Below are 10,327 nucleotides of genomic sequence, written 5' to 3'. Positions count from 1 at the left end.
CCCCACGCAAACCTCTTTCTTTATTACATTTCCCTTTTTTTTGTTGATACTGACGATAACCCCCAGGGTGGCGGCTGTGGAAGCCACTTCTTCGACATCACCGACTCGTTTGCCGAACCCATAGCCGTCACACGCGCGGCCGCTTACCCAACCAGCTTCCAATACAGCGCCAACATCCGACGCCTATTTCCCTCGCTCAGCTGGGCCAACATCAAGAAAAACCTCGAGCAATACTCGACCTTCCATACGCGCTTCTCTGAAACCCAATCTGGCGCCGACGCCGCCCAATGGCTCCTCGCCCAAGTGCAAGCCGTCGTCAAGGCAGCCAACAAACCAGGCGTATCCGCCTCTGCATTCCCGCACTCGCTCTGGCCCCAAAACTCAATCATCGCCCGCATCCAAGGCCGCTCCAACCGCACCGTCGTCGTAGGCGCCCACCTCGACTCCATCAACTCAGCCAACCGCCTCACCGGCCGCGCCCCAGGCGTCGACGACGACGGCAGCGGCTCCATGCTTCTCCTCGAGGCCCTTCGCGTGCTCCTTACCGACTCGGCATTCGCCGGCTCCAACAACCTCTTGGAAAACACGATTGAATTCCACTGGTACGCTGCTGAGGAGGGCGGGCTCCGCGGCAGCCAGGACATCTTCACGCAGTATAAGAATGCAGGCAGAGATATCTGGGCCATGTTGCAGCAGGATATGGTGGGTTACACGAAGGGGACGTTGAATGCAGGGAAGCCCGAGAGTTTTGGCTTGATTACGGATTTTACGGATGCGGTGTTGAATCAGTATCTGGTGGGCGTCATTGGTGAGGTACGTTTATATCCCCATTTCCCTTACGGTTTCCCCGCCCCCCCCCTTTTTTTTGCCACGAGGAGAAGCGAGGTGGAACAAGGAAGAAAGGAGATGAATACAACGATACTGACGTAATTTCAGTACACCGACATCACCTACGTCAACAGCACGTGCGGCTACGCATGCTCCGACCACGGATCCGCCATGCGCAGTGGATACCCCGCCTCATTCGTCTTCGAATCAGACTTCCGCTACCGCAATCCGTACATTCATACTCCGAATGATACCATGGAGCATATGGATCCTAACCATGTGCTTCAGCACGGACGCTTGGTGCTAGGTTATTTGTATGAACTGGGATTCAGCAAGGCCTAGGTTTGTTCTTTTTGTTTTTACCAAAGGGGCGGGGGCTTTGCTGTGTAGATGTGAATATGGGATATGAAAATTTTCCTGATGAATCATGTATATATTTACAAAAAGAATTCCAGATATGATTTTTTTTGACTCGTGTATTTTTGGACTTGTTTTTCTTTTCGGAGGGTTCATCTATGGATTTTTGTTAATGGTTAAGCAAAGGGAAATTATCCATACGCTCTATGCTTCGTCATACTGTTTCCCTGGTAGTTCGGGCATATCGATTCTTATTTCAGCAAGAAGACATAAAAGAGAGAAAGACTATGACGATCGAACATGGTGAGACAGAACCCGTTTGAATCTCGAGGTCACGAGGGCATGCTGAATAAATGAAGTTGGGTAACGCATTAACATCTGACATGAGCTAGATAAAGGTACGTAGATCAAGAATGAGAAAACAACCTCACGACTTCCAAGAATACTATTTTCTTCGAGAAGCATTCACATATACAGAGCCATTATGTACAGATATACAACCCCAACACACTATATTTCCCTCTTCATCCACTATCTACTCAGTATATTGTACTCCACCACTTCCAACAGCCGCTAGTACCATACTATCCCCACCAGACGACACCCCCTAGTACTCGGCCAGTCTCAACCTCCTCCCAATGTTCCTGCGTATCACGTCGCGCTCGACGGGTTCGACTTGTGCTCGATTGGCGTTGAGCGCCTGACGGAGCATACCCGCGTCGAAGAAGCCATCTATGCACAAGAAGAGCAATAATCAGTATAATGAAATCTTTGGAAAAGAAAATCTGCGTCTGTGTGGGGGGAGAAAGAAAATGTGAATCAATAAAGTCTTGGACACAAATCTTGCAGGAGAGATCAAAACGCTAAATTGCAGAAGTCTGGAAAGAGAAGAAAGAAATCAAGAAGAATAGAAAATTGGCTTCTTCTTTGCCGCAGACGCTCCCTGCGTCCCCTGCCTCGCTCGCACCGTCTTGAAAACAGCTATCGGCTTCTTCTGCGAGCTCGACAAGACCGCCGTCATGGGCTTAAACGGCGGAGAGTGAGGCGGAGTCGGCGGGAGGTGCATAGGCGGAAAAGAAGAAGCAGAAGAAGAGGAATCGACACTTGAGGTATCGCCAAGGGAAAGGGAAGGAGGGGAAGGGGGAGTCCTACATCCACCTAGACCATCGTCTTCTTCTTCATCTGCGACGCTCTCTGAGGGCGTCTGTTGTTTGGCTCCGTCGCCGAGGATGATTCTTCCTCTGCTCTTGAGGCGAGTAGCCAGTGGTCTGTCTTCTGCCTCGCGCGCGCGTGTGGCCGTCTTGTCAGTAGAAGTACCACGGCGTTTGATCTGTCGTAGTAGCTTGCGGATCTCCAAAAAGTAAGATTCCAGTGCATCGATAAAGCGGCTCGTCTGTCGGTGCTTAGAGGATGCACAAATGGAGATGCTGCCGTCTTTGATGATGTAACCAATGCCGAATCCCTCAGCGGAAGTGGGACCGAAACCAAATTGACGGAGAGAAGGGTTTCCGCAATTTGAAGTGGAAAGAATCGTCGTGTTGATCTTATCCCAACCGGCGTCTGCGAACAGTGCCGGCATTGAGTGCTGTACTGGGGAAGGAGGTGGTGAGCTAGAAATAGATCCATTTTCTGAATGCGTCGAATTACGGTTGGGTGAAGCAACACCGGAAGCATCGGGGCTAGATGGTCGTGTTGAGTCCCAGCCGTCGCTGCTAGCCATATCTTGAGACTCGTCAATTGCGCGCTGCCATATACAATACAGGGCATACAAATGCCTGTCTGGTCCTTGAGCCTTTGAACAAATCTTAGTATTCTCCGTGTGCTTTTGGCAGGCTTTGCGAAGTGCGTCAATCTTTTGACTCGCGGGATTTTCGCCCCAAAATGTCTTGAGAAACTCGACCGACTCTTCTGTGACGGATCGAATAGCTTCAGTTCGTCCATGGTAGTAGATCTTAGTCATGGCAGGCTCGTATACACACTCAATCCTTCCATACAAGCCGTAGTAAGCAGCCTGGAAGGCCATCTGAACGAAAGCATCGGGTGAGAAGCCCATCGAGGTCATAAAGTTCTTTCCATAGTGGGGAAATTCGAGGGTAGCGAACTCATTCTGCTGGATAAGGTCTGCTAGACGTGTCTCGGCGAAACGCAGAGCCGTACCCAGCTCAGGAACCATGTCCCACTCAAGCTTGTGAGGCGTAGTTTGAACATCGCCGAAGCTCTCGGGGTCTCGCTTCGCAGGGTCGGGGCTTGACGAAGCCCACAGACTGGGTGCACTGCCGTTGATGGTTCTAGCGAAGCGGAGAATAGTGTCGGTATATACGTCGGAAGCGAATCGAAGGACGGTATGGCCATCAACACCAGTGTGTTCAAAATTGATACCTGCGCTTCCGTTCTTGCAAACGATAATTTGCAACTTGTCGTACCAACGGTTTGTGCATGTGCCAACCTGCACTCCGCGCTCAATCTTGCTTGTACCACAGAGCATGTTCATGCAAAGGTCCGCGCCAGTCTGGGGCTCGGTATAATCGAGACAGAGTACGAACAGAGCGGAATCAACAATGTTCAAACAATCAGAATTGTTTGAACCTTCTTCCCTGTGCAGTACGTCACGCAGGCCAGCCCACACCTTTCGGTTTTCTGTGCTCAGCACACCTATTGCGCCCTTGGCAGCTTCTTGGATCGGGACTTCTTGCGCATCATCAATAATCACCTGCAGGTTAAGGGCGATGTCCTTTTCCGTCATGATCAAATCGTGGTTGTCGTCCATGACATCGAACCAGTAAACTTGGCCATGGCACATGACAACGATGTGTTTTGAGGTTGGGTCCTGGCCGATTTGGCATCCATGTTCAGTTGGTATTCTGGCCGTGCCGAACAAACGTGAGTACTGGTACATGCAAAGGGGCTGTCCACGGACGGTGTCAGGAGGTAGCTCCTCTCGACGGACGGCTCTGACAAAAGCAAGCGCCGAGACGACTAGTGACGCTGCACGAGTGACTTGGTTGTTGCGAGCAGGGGTAGGGTCATCTTCCAGTAAGAAGAATGGGTTTAGATTGAGTACGACTGGGTTATCGAAATTCAGATACGAGTCGTACCCTGATGGTGGTCAGCGCATGCATGATGACATTGATTGATAATGGAGGAGCTTACAAAACTGTTCAATGTAGTTGGCTTTTCCACTAGCATACTTCTTCAACTTTTCTTGCAAGACCGGGCCATCGGATTTTAGAAAGTCTTCTACTGCATGTACAGTGTCGTTGTACTCTTTGGGTGTCTGGAGAGGCTTGAGGGCGGCAAGGTATTTTTTGCATGAGCTGTCGAGCTCTGGAATGGGAAGTTTGGGAAGACTGTCCTGATGGGCAAAGGTGATGCCTGGCCTCGAGTTTGGGTTGGTGTGGTTTGCTAAGGGAGCTTGTGCTTCAGCTGGATAGGACTGTGTGCTGTTCCTTGCAGATTCCTCGGAACGAGTTGCTTCCTCTTTGGACATGTTGGATGCTTTCTGGAGAGTATCCTCTAGAGACGAAGGCTGGGTAAATTTACGAACTGCCATGGCGAGAAGGGTCAGTTAGGCGTAGAGAGGAGAGATAGAAGTGGCAATGTTGAGATGCCGCAAGGCACTGCGATAGAAGTAGTGGCAGTCTTGAAAACAGTAGGCCGGCATGGGTACTCTGAAGTTGTCAAGAGTGTCGGGGTGCATGGGCATGGGCAGGATGGTCTTATTATAAAGGCCAGGACGGACGGAGAAAAACAGCACTAGGTAGGGATCCACTTGGCAACTGGGCATGTGAAAGGCTCTGCAAGCCAGGGCAAGAGGATGCAAGCAGCCAGCCCAAGCAGCCGACCGCCGACTCGGTACGTGACCCGTTTAAGGGCAGACGGGAGGAGTGAATGACCCGAGACTTACCTGGTGGCGCCAACTCGGCCTAGACAGGGGGCTAAAAGAGTATGGGCGTTTGTCCAGAAGTGTCGAGTTTTGATGAGCTGGGGGCAGTCAAAGTGATTTTCTTGTGCAACGACTTACTAGGCAGCTGTGGGCGAGCCGGTGGACTTGGGGCCCCAGGCGCAAGGTGATGAGGGATAAAACGCCGGAAAAGATCAGCCGCGGGCCAGAAGAGCAAATGGAGCGAGGGAGAGAGAGACTCGGTCGTGAGGATACGGCATGCGCGTAGGGCTGTTATCCCGAGGAGGACTAGTGGGCCTGTAGGTAATCAGGTCATAGAGCCACGGACGAGTGGAAGTATCGGCGGCAGACTGGGGAGCTTGCACACACAGCAACCAAGCCCAAGCATGCGCAGATGGGGCCGCGTATCGAGCGGGAGTGTCTGAGTGATGACGGCAATCTGGCTGTCGATGGCGAGACTTGGGACGAGGCAGTTGTAGAGCACATGATGCCCGCCTTTCCCCAGGTTTCTCCCATTGTCGTCATGTCATGGGAGCTCTGGTGGGCTGTGGCGGGGGAGATGTGGCTGATGCACGCGGTGCCAAGGCGTGGAGAGGTGGGGGGACGGCTGTGGGTGTGGCGCATGTCATGTTATGTTCATGGGGAATCGGAATCGGAATCGGAAATACTATTACAAAGAAGAATAGTTAGTTAGTACATACTACACTGCTATACTACTCTCCTTCACTCTGCAATGACACTAGGCCCATGACGGATCTGCTGCACGTGCTGCCGGACTTTGATGCCACCCCATTCTCCCATCTGCTACCTTCGCTCGACAAGGCCCTCATCACCACCAATGACGTCCTCACTCTCGACGCGCCCACCATCGCCAAACGCGCCCAGGTGCCCACCGGCGAACTGAGGAAGCTCGCAGATGCCGTGGTTGCTGCCCTGCACCGTCAGCTTGGCTTCGGGCCAGAGGAACCTGCCCCCACTCCCAAGCGCGACTGGGCTTGCATCAGCACCCTCGATGACGAGCTCGATGCTGCCCTGGGCGGCGGCATCCCGCGTGGGTACCTGGTAGAGGTGACGGGTGAGAGGTTCGTCCTGCCCATCCGCCATCCCCGCCGCACCAGAGTCGTTGAACTAACGGCTTTTCTAGTGGCGCTGGCAAGACGCAGCTGCTTCTGACCCTCCTCTTGGCCTCTCAGCTCAAGCCGCCCCACGGCTTCGCAAAGTCGGCAGTCTATATCTCCACCGAAGCTGTCCTGTCCACCACCCGTCTTGCCCAGCTATTATCCACCCACCCGGCTCTAGTTGCCCTCCCCGATGCTGAGAAGCCTTCACTATCACGCATCCTCAGCATACAAACGCCCGACCTCGAGTCGCAAGAGCATATTCTGCGCTATCAACTGCCCGTCGCAATCAAGAAGCATGACGTAGGCCTCGTAATCCTCGACTCTGTCGCGGCAAACTACCGCGCCGAGTTCGACAAGCAAGGCGGTGGAAATGCTGCTGCATCCATGGCACGGCGTGGCACACAGCTCGCTCAGCTCGGCGCCTTGCTGAGAGAGCTTGCGCGTACAGAGGGCATTGCCGTTGTCGTAGCAAATCAAGTAGCCGACCGCTTCACCAAAGCCCCATCTGCTGCTGCGTATTCCGCTGCATCTTCAAACGCTGCCTCACGCACCACATCTGCAAATAGCCAGGGCACCGCTACCCGCACCACTTCTACCGGTAGCCAGCCCAACGATGCTGTGCCTCCACTACCCTCACAGCAAGACCAAGCCCTCCTTCTCTCGCCCGACCCACTAAGCCTCGACCATCAGCAAGCCTGGTTCACCGGCTGGGGCGACTCTCCCTACGAGCAAATGCATGTACAAAAGACGCCTTCGCTTGGCCTCGTCTGGACAAACCAAATTGCATGCCGTATCGCGCTTAAGAAGCAACCCGTATTTGCAAGCAGACCGCTCATCCATACGGTCAATGGCCAGGACGAGTGGGCCGACGAAGAGCGTCACATTTCCAAATGGCGACGCTGGTTCAAGCTCGTGTTTGCGCCTTGGGCCCCGCCCTCGCCGGGACGCGGCATCGAGTTTGAGATCCAGAAGAGTGGCATCAGACATGTGGTCAAGGAGGGGAGAAAATAGCAATAGTATTGACTTGAGTACTAAGCATTGCACCACCTCTGATTTGAATACATCTTCTCAAACTTAGATCATAGTAGACATGCTGATGCCACGTTGTCTTTATTTCTTTATTTCTAGAAGTGTCTAATAAACCACGTATCCCATCTCTCTGAATAAGAAAGACCTTTTCCACCCATCTACTACCATTGGTAGTAGACACCGTTCTAGCACAAAAAACGTTTCAGAAAACTATCAGAATGCAAAAAAAAAGAGAGAGGTTCAGTCTCCACAAATGATTATTGTACATGAATCTTGCCCTGGAAACGTTCCCATCAAGCCCATCCTCCCAAACCCCCCCACCAATCCCATAACCCAGTCCCTACCCTTTTCCTTATCCTCCCCCAAACACCCTTCCTTCTCAGAGCAGATCCTTGAAATACCCGAAAATCCCTCTAGTCCGTAACCTTCCAGCTGTCGAGCCACTTGAGGTGTCTCCATTGGCTGCTTGGTCCCACCATACCAAACGAGATGGCGCGGAAGAACCAGTACAGACCGATCACGAGCACATACAGCGCCGTGAAGATGCCCCACTGCACCTGCTTGGGCAGCTTCCTCGTGCTAAAGTCGAGGCAGAAGCCCATGACGAGAATGGCAAACCACAGAGCCGGGTAGTAGTGGTGCACGTACGTCACACGGCCCATAGCCACAAACGGCACGTAGTGCAGGAACCATCCGATAACCGGATAGATGCCCGCGTAGTGAATCTGGTCAATCTCCCACTGCTTAAGATCGTCGTATCCGCGTTGCCATCGTACCAGGTAGAAGAACACAATCAGAGCAAAGATGCCTAGCGAAGCTGTACTGCCCCAGTAAATCGCTGGGTTACCGAGCAAAAAGTACTTGACAACTGTTGTCATGTTAGTGAATTGTCAACAGGAAAAAAACATGTCTAAACTTACTGTCGTCATTCCAACCGCACATGCGAAGACCAACGTGGAGGATAGGCCACTGCCAGAAGCTCGACGCAAGATCATCTTGCTTGTCAGGATCAGGAACCAGCGCATTGTTCGACGTCATCATGGCAACGTTGAGATGGATAAAGTCCTGCAGGAAAGGTGATTTGTAGTCGCCCGGGTTACCTGGCGGCAGTCTTTCGTTGACGTGGCTTTCGATGTTCCAGTGTGTGTAGACATCGCGCGGGCTGTTCTGTTTCGTGCAAGTCGTCTCAATTTGTTTGAATCCCCACTGGGGCAGGTTGACGTTGCCCGCGCGAAGATAACACCCGAGATCCTTGTGTCTAAGACGGAAGGCTGTAGTGAGCGTGCGGAGCCTCGAGTGATCCCTGGAAGAAGCGTCGCGGACTACCTCAACAACCCAGTGGTCCTTGGTATCTCCAACAGTCGTGTTGCCGTAACAAGAAACTTCCCAGTCGCTCTTAGTAACAGGAGCTGCGACTTGATGTGAGTGGAGGTTGCGACCGGTCTGAGCGTGGATAAGACGGATAACATCGCCATTGCCGGGAAATCGGAGCTCTTCGTCTGGCTGGTATGGGACCTCGTGGCGGTTAGGGTAGAAGAACCAATCGTTGTTGGCGTCCTTGTGGTGGTAGCAGGTAACTTGTTGTTGTCCGGAACCTTCGGGATACGTCTGAACGTGAGAGTGTAGCAGTCCACCACCGTATCCCATGTTCTTCAGGGTGGCACGGGAGCCGTACGCAATCTCCAATGGGCTGTCCTTGCCAACCTGGGTTCCTCTCAGATTTGCCTGGAAGAGGGAGCTCATCTGGGCGTCACCGGGTCCGCTGTTTTCGAGGATGATGAAGTGGAGGTAGAAGGAGAACATGTAAACGGCGAGCGGAATGAGTATAAGACTGAAAACTCGGAAAGCAAGGTGCATGGCGAGCTCGACCTGGGCATGTCAGCTTGACTAAATGATAAATGGTCATATAATATACCTTGGGCATCTTGAGGTCACCAAACTTGTGCCAGAGATCTTCGGCTGTGTACAGTCCTACCAAGGCGGTGACGAAGAAACCAACCCACTTGACACTGCACACGCATCCAATTGAAACACCAGTCAACATCAACCACAGACCCCATTCCGGAGAGAAGGGGTCGTTTCGCAGGCGGTGAAACTTGGACCAGCAGAAGACGGTTGTAAAGGTGAAGCAGAGAAGCATCGAGTCGAGAAGGATGAAGCGACTGATCGTGGTGTACGAATTCTCGCAAAGAACGGCCAGTGTGATGAACCATACAGTCGGTCTGCGGAAGTTCAATTCCCTCGCGGTAAAGTATGCCAACGGAATACAGACAGCGCCAAAAGCCGAGTTGAAGAGGCGCATAAAGGTGTAGTCGAGTTCCTCGGGGTATTTCTCTCCTGACTTGAACTCAAACGAGCCATTGTATCCTGCAAGGTATCCGGATAGACCAACGAGCATTTTGCCGAGCGGGGGGTGGACATCGAAATAGAACTCGCGCTTGAGGTAGTGTGAACCGAACTTGCCAAAACTGTCTGTAGTCAGAACCTGGTTCGCATACGTGGTAGCAGATGTGCTTACTGGGCCTCGTCCCATGTCACAATCGGCGATAGGCCAATCTTGTACATGCGCGTGAAGAAGGCGAAGAAGGTAAATATAAGAGGAGCCCAGATAACCTCGTACTCGTCAAGCAGCGAGATGATGCTGAAAGGCTGTGCCCAAGTTAGCAAAGGACTCGGCGACCATCATTTGGCGGGCAGCTATAATGCCGCGTGGATAGGAGGTCATACCTTGTCCTTTGACTTTTCCTTGTCCGGTACCTGTATCGTTGGTGGCGCGGAGGCATCTTGTCTTGTTGCTACATTTCTCCTGCGTAGCTCTTCGGCTTGCGCATCAGCGCCCGTTGCGTGGGCGGTTGACGCCATTGTGGGAGCGGCTTTTCCGTCTATGATCGATAAAGGATATCGTTGCCGGGTAGTGTAAGAAGACTGAAAGGGACCCGTGGCTTCAAATACGAATTGGGGGGTTCAACGAGTAGTTGGTACCACAGGAGCTGCACGACCGCTCGGTGCAGCCGTACGCAAGCAGGTGGACTTGAGGAAAGGCAATCAAATTAAAGTGGCCGTTGGGCCGTACGATGAGAAAAAAAGGCCC

General features: G+C 52.6%; 3 protein-coding genes across 3 annotated transcripts; 1 reads left to right on the top strand and 2 right to left on the bottom strand.

Annotated features, from left to right (window-relative positions):
- Positions 1 to 54: 54 nt before the first annotated feature.
- On the top strand, positions 55 to 1,170 carry COCVIDRAFT_112554 (hypothetical protein; the record flags this gene model as incomplete). The annotated part of the gene is made up of 2 exons (XM_014696087.1): positions 55 to 813; positions 937 to 1,170. Coding segments are annotated over 2 exons (993 nt in total), but the record flags the coding sequence as incomplete, so codon positions are not given.
- Positions 1,171 to 1,792: 622 nt separating this feature from the next.
- Positions 1,793 to 4,735, bottom strand: COCVIDRAFT_30936 (hypothetical protein; the record flags this gene model as incomplete). Its single annotated transcript, XM_014696086.1, has 3 exons — positions 1,793 to 1,917; positions 2,338 to 4,281; positions 4,336 to 4,735. The coding sequence occupies 3 exons, from the start codon at positions 4,733 to 4,735 to the stop codon at positions 1,793 to 1,795; spliced, it is 2,469 nt and encodes an 822-aa protein (XP_014551572.1).
- Positions 4,736 to 7,649: 2,914 nt separating this feature from the next.
- Positions 7,650 to 10,098, bottom strand: COCVIDRAFT_112557 (glycosyltransferase family 39 protein; the record flags this gene model as incomplete). Its single annotated transcript, XM_014696085.1, has 5 exons — positions 7,650 to 8,104; positions 8,157 to 9,105; positions 9,152 to 9,704; positions 9,755 to 9,885; positions 9,964 to 10,098. The coding sequence occupies 5 exons, from the start codon at positions 10,096 to 10,098 to the stop codon at positions 7,650 to 7,652; spliced, it is 2,223 nt and encodes a 740-aa protein (XP_014551571.1).
- Between the last annotated feature and the right edge of the window lie 229 nt (positions 10,099 to 10,327).

Source organism: Bipolaris victoriae (genome assembly GCF_000527765.1).
Source record: "Bipolaris victoriae FI3 unplaced genomic scaffold scaffold_135, whole genome shotgun sequence".
Lineage (NCBI taxonomy): Eukaryota > Fungi > Ascomycota > Dothideomycetes > Pleosporales > Pleosporaceae > Bipolaris > Bipolaris victoriae.
Note: the sequence above shows the minus strand (reverse complement) of the source record. Positions and strands in the feature narration are given on the sequence as shown.